At 45.6% G+C, this 18,932-nt stretch overlaps 2 protein-coding genes across 6 annotated transcripts; one reads left to right on the top strand and one right to left on the bottom strand.

The window, feature by feature from the left end:
- Window positions 1-328: 328 nt before the first annotated feature.
- Window positions 329-18,888, bottom strand: LOC147157354 (voltage-dependent calcium channel gamma-6 subunit-like). Of its 5 annotated transcripts, none has more exons than XM_086063014.1 (8): window positions 18,548-18,888; window positions 17,856-18,005; window positions 3,008-3,247; window positions 2,504-2,614; window positions 2,327-2,435; window positions 1,643-1,717; window positions 1,138-1,275; window positions 329-1,050 (listed from the first exon to the last, which is right to left on the bottom strand). In XM_086063014.1, the coding sequence occupies exons 2-8, from the start codon at window positions 17,958-17,960 to the stop codon at window positions 839-841; spliced, it is 990 nt and encodes a 329-aa protein (XP_085919140.1). In that variant the 5' UTR covers window positions 17,961-18,005; window positions 18,548-18,888; the 3' UTR covers window positions 329-838. The 5 variants fall into 5 exon arrangements, with proteins under 5 accessions (XP_085919140.1, XP_085919141.1, XP_085919142.1 ...); XM_086063015.1 differs by lacking the exon at window positions 18,548-18,888 and adding an exon at window positions 18,134-18,296; XM_086063016.1 differs by lacking the exon at window positions 18,548-18,888 and having other exon boundaries at window positions 3,008-3,461; window positions 17,856-17,987.
- On the top strand, window positions 6,702-17,233 carry LOC147157355 (uncharacterized). The gene is made up of 6 exons (XM_086063012.1): window positions 6,702-6,928; window positions 9,410-10,510; window positions 11,980-12,772; window positions 13,272-13,522; window positions 14,515-14,694; window positions 15,484-17,233. Exons 2-6 carry the CDS (start codon window positions 9,722-9,724, stop codon window positions 15,691-15,693), a joined length of 2,223 nt encoding a protein of 740 aa, XP_085919138.1. The 5' UTR covers window positions 6,702-6,928; window positions 9,410-9,721; the 3' UTR covers window positions 15,694-17,233.
- Window positions 18,889-18,932: the final 44 nt, after the last annotated feature.

Genomic DNA, 18,932 nt, shown 5'->3' with positions numbered 1-18,932 from the left:
GCAGGATGCTTCTTTTTTTGCTAACTTCCATTGCAGGAAGTTGCATTGAGCTCAGTAAGGCTACCCCATCAGTAGGTCGCTAAGCTAAGCTAATGTGGTGGGTTTGAGATGGTGGCCAACGACAGAAAGGTGAGCTACTCACATCCCTCATCCGGGGTGGGTGGGGTCGCAGGGAAGTCTGGACTTGGCAGCCACTTGGTTCGGGTTCAGTTCTTCGAGGGGTTCCCAGGCCAACCAGCGGAAAAAGTTCTTCTTGGACAAATTTAGCATCATCTTGCGCATAAACATCAAAAATAATGCTGAAGTGATTGATGACACGAATACGATATACAGAAAAAGTACCTCCATGTATTTTAGACATAAGACTTCATATAAGAGCACACAAGCGACAGTAATGTTCTCTCGATCACACAATTGTTAGCAACACGCTAGCAAACAAGTCTTGTGCTAGCCGCGAGGCGAGTCAAACAACACTCGCTGATTGTTGAACTGGACGAATTTCACACATTGAAATGAGAGAATTGACGAGTGAAAGGAGGCAGGATTGTTTGTGTGCTTTAAGACTTCGTGTTGGGCGCGCGCACGCAACCGGAGACGTCGTATCGACGCGCACGCATCCTCTCACGGCGACGCCCGCTGCCTACCGTACATCATCAACGTGCCCGCCATATTGGACGAGTTTGACATTTGACTAGTGCACTGGATTGCTTTACTCATGAGGACAAGGAGTGCACTAGTACCTCAACTACTCAGCACTAGTCGGATATGGAATAAACATCTTTCCGAGTATTTGTCTGCGGTACAAACGCCCCCGCCGTGCAGTAGCGCGTCCCCGCCACTAGCTGGAGGCGCTGTGGCACCTCTGCCAGGGGCTGAAGGGCAGCGCCAGCAGCAGGAAGAGGAGCCCGCCCACAATCAAGATGGCGCCGGCGCAGCACAGGCACGACACGGACCAGGAGAAGTTGTGGTGCAGCGGCACCGAGTGGTCGCTGGCCAGGAGGGACCACAGCGCCTGCTGGAAGACCAGCACGGACAGCAGAACCAGCACACCTGAGGAGGGAAAAGCACAGGCTGCAAAACCGGACCGAGCGCCACGTGGCGTGCAGGCAAAGGCGCGGGCGGGCGGGCGGCGCTTACCGGAGAGGACGAAGCAGACGGAGGCGGGCTTGAGGAAGAAGACGATTTCCTTGCTGAGCGCCATGCTGATGCAAATGGCGCCCATCGCCATCAGGGCCACGCTGAAGAGCGACAACATGGCCGACGCCACGTTCAGGCCTGACACAAGCACACGAAAACAACATCACATCCAAGTCCAGTCTGGAAAATCAGGGCCAGACAAAACAAGTTTGACTTCTTTCTGTCCCCTTTCATTCTTTTGCTTTACTTTGAATTTGAATGCTGCTTTATATGATCTGTTTTCTCTTAAAAATGAATGAAATGGATTGATTGAAAAGGTTGCCACGGTAACAACACTCAAATACAGCCACGGTCAAATGGACCTTTGACGTCTTGAGCCGTCAATGGCAGCGAATGACTGAAATTCACTTTGACGAGTGAGAAAGCTTTTAGTCAGGGGAAAGTACGCCCCCTGGTGGTCTGGCTCCAGCTTTCAAACGGGGCTTTCAAGTGGCCCCAAACTCACTTTTGTGCGTGGTCTTGTGGAACAAGACCGTGTTCTCGCCCGTCGTGAAGAACTTGAAGTATGTGCAGTTGGACTCTGAAAGGCAAACACGCAAGAACACACGACTCGTACTCAACAAAAAAAAGACCACCACAAGGAAACACATTTACAAAATTGTCTACACTTTTTTTTTTTTGATAAATATAAATTTTACTGGCCTGATTTTAAAACTATTCATTAATCAACCACAAATAATTATGGTCAAATTAATTATTTGAATGAGAAAAAAATCCGTACAAAAATATTTCAAACAATCAAAATACATTTTCCAAATACAACTAATTAAACTGACCTAAATACTTTGATTTTAAAAAATCAAATACAAAAAAACTGAAAATATATCTAAATAGTAATCAAATCCACATAAATATCTCAATAAAAATTATTTTAGAAATCTGTTAATATCATTAAAGATTACAAAAATAAAAAAAAGCTTAATGCATAATCAAAATGTTCAAATAATCCCCCCCAAAATCCAATATAATTCTACTTTTAAATCCAAATACGAAAAATAATCCAAACAAAACATTTTTATAAAAACACCCATAAAGAAAAACAAAGTGGAAAACAAAACAATCTAAATCTAGAAGTATTCCAAATATAAAAATAAATAAATCCAAAATAAATGTTGGAAAGTTTGCGTACCTCCAGGAAGCTCTGCGGGACCGCAGCTCTCCCTGTCAGGATCGATGTCGGCCACCCACAGCGTCTTGGTGCAGGCCTTCCACAGGCCAATGTGCATCGCCGGGCACGTCTGCCGCACAGGAAGTCAGCCCCCGCCGGACCCCCGCCACAACCCCACCATTGCCCCCCGCGTCTCACCTGGTTGCCGTAGAAAGTCTTGGGCGGCGCCAGCTCCACCCAAAACTCTGTGCCCACGCCCAGCACGGTCAAGATCACGCCCACGATGGCCACGAAGAACGCCAGCTTGATCTGCACAAACGGTTTTTTACCGTCATCATCTACAATCATATTTAGTAGCCTTGATGGTGCGAGATCATTTGACATTTATGCAAAAAAATTACAATACAACTACAAAAATAATCAAAATGGAGAAATTATCCTAATACAATAAATAAAATAAAATAACCACCCAAATATTTTTTTATGCGAGTACATACAAAAAAAAGAAGTGCTAATGCTAAAGTCAACATTTTCCTAAAACATCAACAGTGCAAATAACCTGTGATGATGTGATTGCATAAGTGTGCACACCCTCATGGCTCTCTTCAAAATGAGCAAATGACATTCAAACGTAAAATCACCATGTTCTCGTAGGCTTTCTCTGCCTTCCGTTCGTCCCGGCCGCCTGACCTTTGAACTCACCTTTCCTTCCTGCGCCTCGGTCATGGCGTGGTGCCCGGTCCTGCGCCGCTTGTTGCCGCCGAAGGTGCTGCGCCCACTCATGAGGCCCGCCAGGCCCGCGGCCCCGCCCCCGCCGCCCTGAGCCCCGCCTCCCACCGTGGGGGCGGCGGCCGGGACTACCGTGCGGCCCTCCTCGTCCGTCACCAGGAAGGTGGACCACATCATCGAGAAAAAAATTGAATACAAATCAACTTTCACCAACTGGGGGGAAAAAAAATGTAAAAACATACAAAGAAATAAAATAAAACAGAAAAACTTATGTGAGAGAATGTGAAAAAGCGTGTTTAGGAAAACATCCGCGTGTCCGTCAAAACATCTTGAGCAAAAAGCAGACTTGGGGAGGGCAAAATGGCAGCTCGGGCAAAAGGTTGAGATTGGACAAAAGGGTCGGGAAAGGTTCGGCACGAGATGCTTCCTGGACAAACACACCAAAAAAAATCATCATCACAATTGAGGTCGCTTTTGTCCATCGGGAATGCGTCAAAACGCTCCCGAAGATGAAGAAAAAGAACCACCTTTCAAATTGGGGTTTCAATTAGTACGAGCAAAGGCAAGAAGCGAGCGGTCGCTGTGGCTTGTCGCGAGCTAATTTGAGGAAGCTATGCGAGTGGAACGTCTCCACGCGCTGAAATGAAAAGCGGGGTGGGCGGGCACTATTTCGGGAGCTTCCTCAGCAGCCGGCGACCCATCTTCCTTTCTTGCCCCTCCACAAAAACAATCGGATGTTGGACGAGTGGTTAGCGCGTCTGCCTCGCAGCTTTGGGATTCGCGGTTCCAATCTTGCCAATCTTAGCACATTAGCATGCTAGCTTGGTCTTTGTCTGGATGCGATTTGTCCCATTTTGTCAATATCGGGAGTCATTTTTCATATTGCATTTCTGGAATATGAACGAAGCAGCAAAATGTGCCCGTTTTGATCCATCTCAGGAGGCAGCCATTTTGTCACTTGCTGTGATTCACGGCTCAGCTGTTTTCCAGGCAACTGTGATGTCATTTTCAGTCGACAGCAGTACAAACAAACAAAATGGCCGCCCCAAGATGGCTCAAAACAGGGGGGGAAAAGTCATGTTCCACAAACACAATAGAGGGCAGGGTTTTTATAGTTCCCCAAAGCCATTGAAAAAGACTACATTGGGGGGGGGGGGGGCTTCGCTAACGTAATAAAATATAAACGTTTTTGTTTTTTTAACAAAGTAACTAATTATGTTTATAAAACAAACTAAAATCAACTACAATTACAGAAAAAAAATGTCCGTTTTTCAATGAATATACAAGAGCTTTTGTTTTGTTTTTGGTTCAAAAACAAAGCAAATCGGTCCGCTTTCATGGAAGACGGTGAATATTTACTGTCCAGGAGCTGAAAGTGAGCATTTGAACAATTTTAAATGAAAAAATATCGAAACGATTTATTGACTAGCAAACAATGATCGTATTGATTAATTTGATCATTAATTAGTTGCCGATTAATCGTTAGCACCTCTATACTACCAAAACGTAAGTATGGACTGGTTGCCACATTTGTATTCCCTGAAGCTAACATGCTAACATGTCGTAGCGTGGCTTTTCTCCGGCACGCAAACATGCAAACGCCACACAGATTTGAATCCAGAATCTGAAAATGCAGTCCACACGTCCACTGTGTTGAAACCCTTTTCTTTGCCATTTCTGGCGGGAATGCACGCTTACCTGACGTGGAAGCGCGCACACCGGCATCCGACAGGAGGAAGCCAGCGATTAGAGCGGTGGCAGGCGACGGCGACGGCGACAAACACCCTGTGACATGTTGGGAGCCTGAAAATACCTTCAGCGCTTCCTCCAAATATAGGCCAGCCCAAAGCTGCCTCGGGGGACCTTAGCTGACAGTCTGGAATGCCGCCAGCCGGGGGGCCGCTGCCACCGTGTCCGTTCCCCACACCCGCAGACTGGACCACCTACTGCTCCACTATGGCCACCCCCACAAACACGCACGCACGCACGCAAGAGCGAGTGGCAAGGAAGTTGCGAGTGGTCAACTTGAACTTGTGGGAAAAACAAGCAAGGCCAGTCGAGCAATGACTCGAGTTAAGCGAGTCGCACGTCAGTCATATCTCAAATTCGTAATGCAAATATTTGCATTAGTCACAAGACATTTTGTCCTGTTTTTGAATATCGGCACAGAAATTAAAAATGTGTTGTTTTTATCTTATTTATCAATTAGTTGATAAAATAAGCGACAGATTAATTGATTATGAAAATGATATGTGCCGCCATCATTTGCCTGATTTTATGCTTTTGAGAGAAAAAAAATTGAGATACAAGCCATTGCTCAGATGATTATTTTTTTAATTTTGCTTCCACTTGCGAAAGAATTGCGATATGAGCCAACGTTGAGATGATTTTTTTTTCTGCCACTTGAAAGTAAAAATCTGACATACAAGAGAGCCAAATTTCAAGATATGAGGGGAAAGGGACATTTTTTAAGTACGACCTGTCGCTGGGACAACTCATTTGCGTTGATTGGGTGGGTAGCGAAAAGTGCGGCCATAGAACGACTTGAAAGGCGCCACTGGATTGTCAAACGGGATCCCGCAGAGCTCCTAATGCGGCCTTTGCCAGTTATGATACGGAAAGCACAGGAGCATTTTCTTGCTATTGTCACGATCCCTGCTGTCATAGTTAAAGTACAATTTAATTTCTAGCGTTCTTTTCTCTGATATTGGCTCGGTTTTGAGAATGGAACAGGAAGTTCATCGAAATCCAATTTTCTGATGACAGGCAAGTACTGAATTATGTCACAAAGTGGGCACGGAGTACAAGGACAACTTAGTCTTAAGTCATGCGACTGGAGTCCCACCAAGCTCCCCCCCCCCCCCCCCACAAGTGTTGACGTTACACACATATCTTTCATTGTGTTCCCTCGTAAACACTTGCAGCTCAACAATGATGTTAACAAGCCGCTGACCTGCTTTTTGTGCATGCGTACGGGTGAGGGGGTAGGGATGTGTGTGTGTGTGTGTGCGTGTAAGTCTATTTCTGCCGACCACCTGTTAATGACATCAGAGCTGACCCCAGTGGGAGTGAAGGAGGCTAATGTGTGTGTGTGTGTGTGTGCGTGTGTATAAGTGTGAGTTGTGTTTAGTTAGTAGCTGATCCAAGCAACATTTGGGGTTTAATTTCGTCCCTCATCAACCACCAGATGGCGCTGCTGAACAGCACGGTCTCAAACAAGTGTTAGGGGTTTCACTGAGGGTCGGGTGAGGTTTTCACAGAAGCGTTTCAAGACAAAAGGATAAGGTGTTATTAATGTTAAAGCTTAAAGATAAGGTGGCAATGCTTTATATTTGGTCAACAATGAAGCAATACGATACAACGACAACTTCAGCACAGTGCCCTAGTGGTTTGCATGATCGGCCAGCATCATTTTTTTTCTGGCCCCATTCCAAAAACATGTTAGCATAGCCCGTCAGCTTCATTTAAAACAAATCAATTTGCCTGCTATCTGGACGCCGTTTTCTTCCCAGCGTGGTTGAGGCTGAGCCGGTTTGGGGCGAGCGCCCACACACATATTACACGCACGCACACACACACACACACACACACACACACACACACACACACACACACACACACACACACACACACACGGGCCCAAAGGTGAGCGAGAGATAAATTTATCCCGCTCAGGCCAGCAATCCTCCTCAAGCTGATCAGCGTCAGGCAGGACGGATTGACGAGCCGCGAGCGAGCGCGGCAAGCAGGCGTCACGATCGCTCGTCTGCACTTTCAAGTACATTTTGTGGCACATCGGCAGAACACAAAACGTTGCAGATGTGACTGGAGTTGCCTTTTGGTTGCTGTGTGCTGTTGAAGCTCCGAATTCTACTGGCGGCGCGAGGACAACATGTGAGTCTGCCTTTTATGGGAGCTCGGAAAATGTTTCCGTTTATGGGACTTTTTTTTTTTAAAGGGACAGCTGGAGATTAAGTTCAAAGAAAAAGTTAAAACATGTATGTACAATATAGAGAAATGTTTTTGAAGTAATTCAATTTAGTTTTTAAATTGTCATTATAATTGATCATTTAATTTATGATATGTATTATTACATTTCCCATTAGATTTTTTTAGTTATTTAATTTCATATTTAATTTCATTTATGTACTAATCATTTAATTATATATATATATTTATATGTATTTATTATTATTATTATTTAATTGTATGTATTTAATAATCATTTCATTGTGTCATTATAATTGATTATTCAACAAAAACAAACTGTCAAACGACATCAGCCTAAGAGCATAATTAATTGCCAAGTCATTTTCTGAATTCGGGGGCGGGACTAATTCAAGCATTTGCTTTAATTAAAACGTTTCTAATGACGATCAACCTCAACGATTGAAAGTTTCCACAGACGTAAAGAAAAAAATATCTACAGAAGCACATTGTTTTTCCTTTTTATTATGCTATTTACAAATAATAAATGAACCTGAAAAAAATCAATTCATTTGAATTGTTTATTTTTTTTAGAAAGAAGGGCTAAATTAAAGCAACAAATGATTATGTAAATGCTGGTTGGTTCAAAAATAATAATAAAAATAAAAGATTGGGCCCTTGAAGGCCTACATCATACATTTAAATGTTACAAAACATTTGATGCAGTTGTTAAGATCATATTTTGTACTTCAAGCTGAAAACCAAAGCAGCGTTTTTGGTCCCATTCAAATATTTGTTTTGAAAACATGATTCTGATGTTTCTTTACAAACATAAACTGTTTGAAATGTGTTTGTTTATCCCAAATCGCCATGACGACAACGTGTGTTGAGTCCCTAAAGGGATTGGGCGAGGAGTCAGCGAGGGTTCGCATGCAGCACATGTTCAGTCGACTGTTTTCCTCGTTACATCTCGTTAGCCGACGCGACCCCCGAAAGATGTCGTCAGACAGGCCACCGACAGGCGTTAACCTTCACGTGACCCCGCCCCCCTCCTACCTGTGTCAAGTTTACGTTCAATCACATTTTTCGAATGCAGATTACTTGGATGGGCGATAGCGGGTATCAATCATTTGGTTACATTCAATTTTATATATTATATTATAAAATTTGATGTATCGGTACTGAGGATCGGTGAGTATTCAAAGGGTGAACACTCATATTGGTATCGGCCTGAAAATAAGTGGTATCGAACAAGCCCTAACCCTACCCTACCATAGAAGTGAAATTTACTGTCGAAAAATACTGACTCAGGTCACGAGTTTGGGACTAGAATGTTTGATACCACTTTCATGGACCGATATCTGAATGAGTACTCAACTCTTGTTTAGTCACAGACACTGATACCAAGTAACGATACCATACGATAAAATGTCCCACAGGAAAAGCGATGACGGATGATTATAAAGTAAGACCTTTAAATCCTAGTACAGTATTTTTCCATAAAAAAATAATGTCAATGTTTGATTCTTCCAATTTCTCATTTTGAGTTACTGATTCCAACTGATTCCAACTGATTGAATGGCCAAAAGATCGGCGTGAGTACCGATACCTTAAAATAAGGCTGGTATCTAAACCGAGACCCGCCCATCCCATAGTCCTAACAAATGGCAAAAGCCGGTGTGGACGGACGGACGGACGGACGGACGGATGTAATTAGCTGGCGACCAGCCCTGCCTCTCCGCCGGGGTCAGCTCGGATGAGCTCCAGCTCATTTGCTAGCTTTGTGAGGATAAGGTAGAGAAAACAGATGGTCAGTTGGACGTTTGGACGGACGCATCCAACACTAAGACAAGAAGCATCCATGAAGTTGCGAGGCGCTGCTCATGCGCTAGCTAGGCCGCGTGCCTCAGCTGAGTATCATGTCTGCTAAGTCCGAGCTAATGTTGTCTTTGTGCATCAGACAGCGGGCCTGAGGCTCAGATTAGCAACCCGAGCAGCAAGCACCTTGTTAAAAGGCTCTCAGGGGTCCGAGCGTTTGTTGTGCTTATCGTTGACATTGTCCCGTGACCACCTTGGATACCTGACGCAAGAGTACAAAACTAGTGGAGGTCGCTGGCTTGCAACAACAACGTTCGTCATGCAATACGAAAACACTTGCAAGGAGCTTGGAGCAGCCGTGGAAAATGTCCAACTGGAGGTGGAGTCAGAGCTCCTGACGCACTAGGCCGCGCCCTTCCTAAAGTCACGCGGAACAAATTAAAATCACAAGTCAAGGTATCACCGTATTAACGTGCATGTTTTATCGGATTATTATTTTTATCGGCTTATTGTCTCGGAAGTCCAAACTTTACTGCCATCACAATCCAGTCGAGTCCTCGGATTTTCAGCATCACATCCGCTTCTTGAGCTGTGCATAAATACTGTGTCTTGTGTGTGTCCTGCATGCAGGAGATCGTGCTGAGTCTTGCGTTGGGATCCGATGGTTGGAGGCCAAACTTAAATGGATTAATCTTGGCTGCCCAACACAGGACGTCCTCTGGGCCAAGAACCGATCGCCTGGCTGGACGAGGCCCAAACGTTTATTCCAGGCACAGCGGAAGGATGTCTCAAGATCTGTGTTAAGCACCATGCAACACAGGAGGCCGGACCACGAGGCGCCGGTTTGACTGTTCCTGAACAGATGTTGATGTTTTGTGAGGGGCGGCGAGTTCATTTTTGGCACATTTTATCCTTCAAATCCAAATCCAGCGCAAATGAGCCATGGTGTCGTTCCCCGTAAAGATAAAGCCTCGCAAGACCTTGAGCTCAGTGGTCAAGGAGTCATTTGGACTCACGTCAAACATGGCGAGAGACGTCAGTCATCTGGGCCCGGAGATTTTGTCCGCAAAGCGCCGAGGCAGCGCTACCTCTGTTGTCTTCCTCACCTTACGCTCACTAGTTATCTGCTACTTCCTGTCTTGCTCTGAAGCGTCAGCGAGCTTGCTTGGCGTGGAGCACGACTACGGCACCAGCCCCAAATTTGTTTGCATTCCCATCCCCCCAGAAGCAGACCCCAGTTGCTACTCTCCACCCAGCGTGCCCCACGGGCCTAGCGCCAACGGCCACGCCAACGGCCACGCCAACGGCCACGCCAACGGCCACGCCAACGGCCACAATAGCAGAATCCTGATCTCGGATGAGGCCAAAGCCACCATCTTGCACCTTCGCGAGAGTCTGGTCAGACAGAAGGAGACCATTCTGGACCAGCGTGAAACCATCAGGGAGCTTACGGCCAAGCTCACCTTGTGCGAGGGCTTTGGCGGTCACCATAGCAATGGTCATAACGACAACCACCACAACAACCACCACGATGACCATCATGGCAATCACCGCGATGGCCACTCTTCACACCAGGGCTCCTCCTATCATGGCAGCGATCACCACTTCTCCCACGGCAGCCACAGGCCGGAACCCCATCACTTGGATTCGCACGGCAAACACGGCTCCTTCTCGCCGGAGCAGACCGGGAAAACCCTGCAGACGCTGAAGGAGCGTCTGGAGAACCTGCAGGTAAGTCATGGAGAGACATGACACCTCCACCGTAGAGATTTTGGAGTTTCACAAATTGTTTCTTGAGCTCGGCCTTCTGTTGTCTTTAGTCAAGTAGCCAATTGCAGCAAAATTGAGGCCATACGTTCCTGTTCCTCAGGACACAGTTTATACTCATGTATGTATTCATGTTGCCTCTGTGTGCGATCTTAAGGGTAAGTATGCCGTTTCTGAGCAAACAGAGCTGACAAACCTTCAGGACACTTGGGCATGTGAAGCTGTGAAACCAATCTGGATCTCTGGGCAGTTGCTTGTCCGGACAAAAAAAAATTGTTAACCTCATAATGCGATCTTCGCGACAAGGTGATAGATGAGTTGCAGTGATGCGTTTGAAAAAAAGTGAAGAAGTGGGATATTCATTGTTCAAGGTTAGTTGCCCATCCAAGATCAGTCATCCCAAGCTCCTCCGACGCTCCTGGGGGGAAGCTTTTAAAAGACTTCTTGTGAAAGTCTGCCTGTCAGCTTAGGTGGGCTCAGGCAATACTGTCAAGAATCTGCTTGGAGGTGAGGGGCAAACTTGAAACCAAGCCAAGATTGACTCCCCACTGCCTCGCTCCTCTAACAAGATGCCCAGGTCGCTGTCCTCCATGAGGGGCGCGAGCCAGCGTCGTATCCAATTAGCTTCATCCCGCCTGACGAGGCTATTAATTGCAGCGTACACTGGCAGGGAACAAAGCCGGATTTTCAGGTGAGGAAGATGAGGGCAAGCCAGAGAGAGGAAACAGATCCATCCATTTTCTAAACTGTTTATCCTCACTTATGTTGCGGGTGAACTGGAGCCTATCTCGGCTGACTTTGGACGAGATGCGGGGCATACCCTGGACTGGTCCATCGCAGGGCACAACCATTCACACCAATGGACAATCTCAAGTCTTCTTCTTTTCCTTTCGTTTTTTCCCTTCACGGGTCGCCACAGCGAAACAGTTGCTTCCATCGAACCCTGTCCTCAGCATCCTCTGCTCTCACACTGACTACCTTCATGTCCCCTTTAACTACATCCATAAACCTCCTCTTTGGTCTTCCTCGAGACCTCCTGCCTGGCATTTGGAAACTCAGCATCCTTCTGCCAATATACTCACTATCTCTCCTCTAAACATGTCCAAACCCTCTCAGTCTTCAATAACCCAAAGTATTTTTGAGATCTGGGAGGAAGTCAGGCTATCAAGGAAAAATGTTTTGCCCAAGGGCACATCGACAGTAGTCAGGAAGTAGCCTAGCATCTCTTTAAAAACTGGCTGCCATTCTTTACTTGTTTTTATCTGCAAAGAGAGTCAAACCATGACCACTGGTTCTGTAAGTCTTTACACAAGAACTACTGCCGTGCATCCACCAGTATTATAATTGCAAATGTTATACAGCATAGATTCAAAACCAGAAACTCAAAACTGTGAGGCAAACTCCTTTTCAACTTGGAATGTTTGTGTGTGCAGGCGCGGAACTCCTCCAGCTCCTACTCCAGCTCCTTGCGAGAACTCCTCCAGCGCAAGATCAACGCTCTGGAGGAGCAGCTGCGCAGTTACTACAGGGACCATCACGACGATCACCACGACGACCACCACGACGACCATCACGATGATCACCACGACGACCACCACGATGATCACCACGACGACCATCACGATGATCACCACGACGACCATCACGATGATCACCACGACGACCACCACGACGACCACCACGACGACCATCACCGTGACAACCACGACGACCATCACCGTGACAACCACCACGACGACCACCACCGTGACACCCACCACACTGATCACCACGATGACCACCACCAAGACCGCCATGGTAACAGTCGCCACGATAACCACCACAGCAGCCACCACGGGAGCCGTCACTTCAACCACCACACACGGCACCACGATCCTCACTACGATCACCACGACTGGCACAGCAGCGGCCGCCATTCCGGCCGCTACGCCAACCATCATAAGGACCAGTATGGCCACCACGACAGTCACCACAGTGATCACCATGACGACCATCGCCACGGCGATCGCCACGGAGATCACCACGGCGACCACCACGGCGACCACCACGACGACCACCACGACGACCACCACGACGACCACCACGACGACCACGACGACCACCATGACGACCACCACCTCCCTCGACGACTTCCTTTCAGCAGCAAAGAGACGAGTGCACGTAATGGCGGACACGGCAAACTGGAATCCATCCTCAGCCAGTTGCACCACGGCCACTCTGAGCACGGTTAGCATGTTTACATTACACATGCACTCCTCACAAAATGTTCGTCACATCGGAATTTCTGATGACATCCCAGGATAAACATATTTGCCCTATAACATTTAGAGGTGAACTTAATTAGACCAATTCTGAAGCTATCTATAACAAGGTACCCTGACTTACGAGTTTAAGTCGTTATTTGAGGGGAGTAAGTCAGGTTTGGTGACTTTCTACATTTTTTTCCTGCTGTACTTCACTCAACAGTAATCTATCTTGCAACACAAAACACCAGAAGAAAAAAAAAAGACCGACCAAGCCACGGCTTACAAATCTTAAGTCAAGGAGCCACTGTACATAGTCAGTCAGTTGAACACAATGTTCAGAGAAAATTGCATGCATGCATATATATATATATATGCAAAAAAAGAAGTGGGCTAAGAGTTAAACCTTGGGGTCCACCTCATCGCTAAATTCAAATACAGGCTCACAACATGCGTCTATGACAAACCCCCGGTGTCAGCAGGAGGCCACAAGAAGCTGAAGAGCTCCAACGCCTTCCTGCTGGACTTCCCCATGAGGACCAATTACATGTACGCCAGGATGAAGCGCTCCCTGACGACCGAGCTCTTCGCCCTCACCGTCTGCTTGCGCCTGAAGGCGGGCGCCGGTCCCGGGGTGGGGACGCCCTTCTCCTACGCTGTGCCAGGCCAGGCCAATGAGCTGGTGCTCATCGAGTGGGGCGCCAACCCAATGGAGCTGCTGATCAATGACAAGGTCAAAGTCCTTTCAGTTTGTCCCATCCAGCTCGTCATTTTCTAATGGGGCCATTAGGGGTCACAGGTGAGCTCAATGCTATCCCAGTTGACTTTGGTTGAGAGGCAGGGTACACTCTGGACTGGTCACCAGTCAATTGGAGAGCATCTCGAGTCAATCAATGGATTGATCCCCAGCCAATATTGGTGAATACAGGCAGACATAGCTGGTCGCCATTCAATGTTAGGGCACATGCAGACAAACATTGAACTGGTTGTCAGTCAAGGTGCAACTAGATAAACGGACTGGTCCCCACACAATCATAGGGAGAACATACATCTTTTTGAGAAGGGGGTGTGATATGCAAATTAGCCTCATCCGGTCATCTAACCGAAAGACGTTGAATCTTTGGATTAATCCGCGGCTCTGTTTAACTTGCTAATCTTTACTTCTCAGATGTGACGGCATCTTTTCACCAAACGGAAGGCGGGTGCGGTATTAGATTTTTTTTTCACCCTACCGTTTATCGCTTCGGTAGAGCTCGGCCGACGAACAGATGCAGCGATTAATCCGTTTAAGCCTAATTGATTGGCCTAATTGTTTGTCAAGAGAGTCATGCTTGTCTCACGCTTGGCTAACGACACACACGCACGCGCAAATAAATGCTAAATAAGCTAATATAATGCTCAAATTTGCTAACAAAATACTATTAAATATGCGAATATTGTTAGAATAAAAGTGCTAGCAAATATGCTAACAAATGTTAACAGTATATGCTCACAAATGTGTGCCCTTTTGTCCCAAATGTGCTAACAAAATACTATTACATACGCTAACAAAATGCTAACGTTGTAGTAACAAATGTGCTACAAAATACAAACATATTAACAAAATAGGAACAAGTATGCTAAAAATGCTCAAATTTATACCAAATAATACATTTGCTGACAAAATGCTAATTACCATGCTAACAAAATGCTAACTAATGCACTAACTGTGCTGTGTTACGGCAGGCGGTGACGCTGCCCGTCACGGTGAGCGACAGGAAGTGGCATCACGTGTGCGTGACGTGGGCCACGCGTGACGGCGTGTGGGAGGTCTACCAGGATGGGGCAAGGAAAGGATCGGGTCAGAACCTGGCGGCCTGGCACGCCATCAAACCAGGAGGGATGTTTCTTCTGGGACAAGAGCAGGTGAGACGTTTTCCTCTCACTTATATATTGCGAATCAAAAAAACGCCATAATCATTGTGCTTGTGGCCAAATATGCCAACAAAATATTTGATATGTTTTAATAAACATGCTTACAAAAATATAGATACTCACAATATACTAATAAATGTGCCAAAAAAGTGAATAATTGTGCAAAAAAAAAAAGATAATAAATATGCTATTAAAATACAACTAAAATGCTAACTAACATGGTAATAAAATACTGTATGCTAACAAAATGCTCATAAATATGTGGTCAGTGTTGTCACTGACATTGGCGATTAACGCAATACTAATATGCTTACACAAGGCTAATTGTTGTACCAACGTGATGTTAAAAAAATAAGAATGCTGATATGCTAAATATATTAGCATGCAGCTAGCGTTTATGAGACCATGGGGGGGAAAAAGCTATTAAATATTCTAACAATAACAAGGCTATTTGATTTGCTAACTAATGCTAATAAATATTTGTATGCTTACAAGGCTGATAATTATGCTAACACTATGCTAATGTTAACAAAATACTAAGTATGCTAATAAATATACCGAAAACGTTAATAAAAACAATATGCCAAGATAATGCTAACAATTATGCTAAGATAAGACTAATAAACGTGCTAACAAAAGGCACATATGCAGCCAGTGTTGACAAGAATAAGAAACGCCGGTAAACAAAATTCTATGAAATATGCTACCAATGCTAATAAAAATGTTAACAAAATGCTAGTTGACAGTTGAGTGACGTGTATTGTTTTGCTTTTTGCGCAGGACACGGTGGGCGGCCGCTTCGACGTGACGCAGTCGTTCACGGGCGAACTTTCGGACGTGCACGTGTGGTCGCGAGTGCTGACGGCGTCCGAGATCTACGGGCAGGCGTCGTGCGGGGCCCGCCTGCCGGGCGACGTGGCGTCGTGGGAGGAGGAAGGCGTGGAGCTCCACGGCGGCCTGGCCGAGTTCCCCTTTGACCCCTGCCACTGAGGCCCGCCGGTCCCATCTTGGATCCTCGTGCCTGGAACTCTTCACTTGGGAACGCTTCCAAATCGGACACCCGCGCAACCTCATGTAGCTCCTCACAAATGAACTCGCATCCCAAACTTTGGTCAAGCGGCACAGTTTGCACAATGAGATTGCAGCGATATTTGAGACGGGACGGCGTTACGGACAGCACTGTCCAAAGACCTAACATCGGCGTTTGGTTGTGCGAGTGTAATTGGATGAGCTGATTGCGCAAGTGGTAAAGTGGCGTCCGCTTGGCGCAAACCTTACCTCAACGTGTCACTGCGCTAATGGCCGACGTCCCATTGGCGGGATTTAGCAACACTGGTGCGCGCCCATGATCCCGCCTAATTCTCTGCTCACACGCACACACACACACACACACACACACCTTTGTCGCCCGGCCAACCGAGGTGAAGGATTACGTGTTGATCTGATAACTGGTTTTAGCTGCACTTTAAACGTTTTATAAGGTTTTGTACAAGTAACAAAATATTGTCGATGAATCCTTTGGGGATTTTTAATGACCGGGAAGATTTAAAAATATAGTTCCGAGTTTTTGTTGTTGTTGTTTTGCCCCCAACAAAATGAGGCACTTTGCATCAGAGGTGTCCAAACTACAACTAGAGGCCCACTTGTGGGCCGTAAACCCCCACTACGGCCGTCAAAGCACTATTCTTGTCAAAATGAAACTCCTCAACTTGCCTCAATGAAGTTCCTCTGCAACAAAATGCCACAAGATGGCGCCAAAGTAAAGCCCAAGAGCCATTCATTGTCCATTTTTTAGCTACCTGCAGCATACACTAAACCCCCACTTTGGGCGTCAAAGCAGGGTTAGGGTTAGGGTTCAAAATGAAGCTCCTCAACTTGCCTCAATGTAGTTCCTCCGCAACAAAATGCCACAAGATGGCGGCAAAATATAACTTGAGAGTCGTTTACGACCATTGTCCATTTTTTAGTGGACGGCAGCATACAGTAAACCCCCCGCTATTGGCGTCAAAGCACTACACATGTCGAAATGAAACTCAAGTTGCTTCAAGTTGAAGCAACGAGATGGCGGTTGAGTTTTTCAGTGAATAACGGCGGTTCGGTTCTACTAAAGGGGGAAAAAAATGTGATGATGAGAAGCAAAAGCTTGGACATGCCTGTGTTATCCTTCAAACGTGTTGCCATGGTGATAGCGTTGCATTAGAACCACATCTCCAGCTGTAAATAAATCATTGTGTTGTTTTTATTGTAATGCCAAGTGATGCTAATAGAGGGCCACACGACAGATGCATGTTCTTTTTTGTTTTGCCACAGCTTCTTGACAGACAAAAGGACTCGCTCCTCCTCGCCTTTGGTGCACATCTGATAGCGGCTTTATATTTGTGTCTTTGGCTTTAAATATGACAAATAATTGACAGTAATGTACGACAGTGAGTTGAGTCACATGTAAGCCAAATCTTGTAAATGTAAAACTTGACCAAGGAAGACATTTGTCAGTGGAGTCCGCTTTGAAATAAAGTCGATTTAAACCCTTTTTCTTCCGCGTCTGCCTGAAAACTGGAGTGCTCAGACTCATGCTTGCAGTACCAGCAGGGGACACGAGAGGGCGCTCAACCTTGATTTATCCATCCACTATGTGGTACAATAAATGCAAACATCTGCCCCTTTCCTTAGTTTTTCATTTGTTGGTTTTACTCATCTGCAGTATTTGCCGAAAAAAATGCAAAGGGCTGGTTTGGCGCTTAAAAAACAAATATAGCGTCCGTCTAGTCTCATTCAGCTTTTATTGTTATCCCTAGTGTTATTATGAATGTGGTCGTTTCTGTTTATTAGCTTTTTTTTTTGTTGGCCATGTCGCAATGGAAGTTTGCGCGTTTTGATTTGGACCGCCACCTTGTTTGTTAGCTTTCAACTTGAGAAATGCAAAGCATACATTCTTGTTACGTCCACATTTCCAATCTATGTCGTTAGCCACATTTCCACCACAACGTTCATAAGTTATTTGCATTTTTGGTAACCATTTCCTTTGCTGCTTATAACTTGTATAACTTTGGCGCGATCTGGTGGAATTTCAACAGTGGGTGTGTATACGTTTTATAGAATACCACAATTATTTGTTCCTCTATCAGTCAATGTATTTGTTTTTGGTTTCTGACCTGCAGGCACTGCTTGCAGCAGAAGATTCTGGCGGTGACGCGCTTCGCCGAGTTCCAAGCGTGCCTCCTTGTGACCAAAGCGTGGGCCTTGGGCTTCGTGGTCATTGTCTTCCCGCTTGACAATGACGGGCGTGACTTCCATTGGCTCGTCTTTGTGGAGGAAGAAGAAGAGTAAATTAATGTTTTGTGTCCTCTTTGTCTTGGCAGAATTTTGCTCGTAAAATACAAAACTCTGAATAGAAATCACGATGCTGTATGGTCTGTACATGATCACACACTTGTAGCCTCGCAGCTTCTCTCGAGTGTAAACACGTAAAGTGTAAACACGTCTTCACTCATTAAAGATGTATCCATTATTTTTTTAAGTAATTTTCGCGATTGTTCATAGTCGGCTTGTTTACTCTACATCGAATTCACTTTGCCGTCCTTTCTGCCTTACATGCACGTCATCTTTGTTTACAAAGAGGAAAGGAGCTCAGTATCTCAGCTGACCATTGAAAGTCATTTTATGAGGCTAAAATGATTAACAATTAAATTGTAAATTTAGGAAGGATTTTAAATATTTTGACAAAAAGACTTTCTGGGGTGAAAAAGCGTTCACAGCTTGTTGAGTAAAAGAAATAAAGTAAATGCAGAAGGGAATAAACGAGCAAAACGTGTTAAGTTTAAGGATATCTTGAAGAAATACAAACCTGCGCAGTGTGCCTCAAAGTTAGTCTTTAAAGCGTCGAGCATTTTGCGTTGCTGCTCGCTTTCTTTGCTTTACGACAGTTGCTGTTGGTAGAAAAGCCCAAACGTTTCTCCAACTGCGACGTTTAGTCGTTGACTGAACAGCTTCTTTCTCTCCCCAGTAATTGCACTTGACCCGAAACTTTAACACCTGTCGCGGCCGGACTAATACTCGCTAGGTTAGCTCGTGAGCTAAACTACTGACCCTACAAGATGCGAGCGGCACGTAAACGAAAGCACCAGGAAACCAGAAGACGAACAAGCACGACCACTCACAAGCCCGCCTTCTTTTTCGTATTCTTCTTCTTCTCCTGCTGCTGATGCTCCTTCAAGAAGACAACGTACCTT

Source organism: Leptonotus elevatus, chromosome 19 (genome assembly GCF_054856555.1).
Source record: "Leptonotus elevatus isolate MCC_2025b chromosome 19, RoL_Lele_1.0, whole genome shotgun sequence".
Lineage (NCBI taxonomy): Eukaryota > Metazoa > Chordata > Actinopteri > Syngnathiformes > Syngnathidae > Leptonotus > Leptonotus elevatus.
This window is presented reverse-complemented; position numbering and strand designations above follow the sequence as displayed.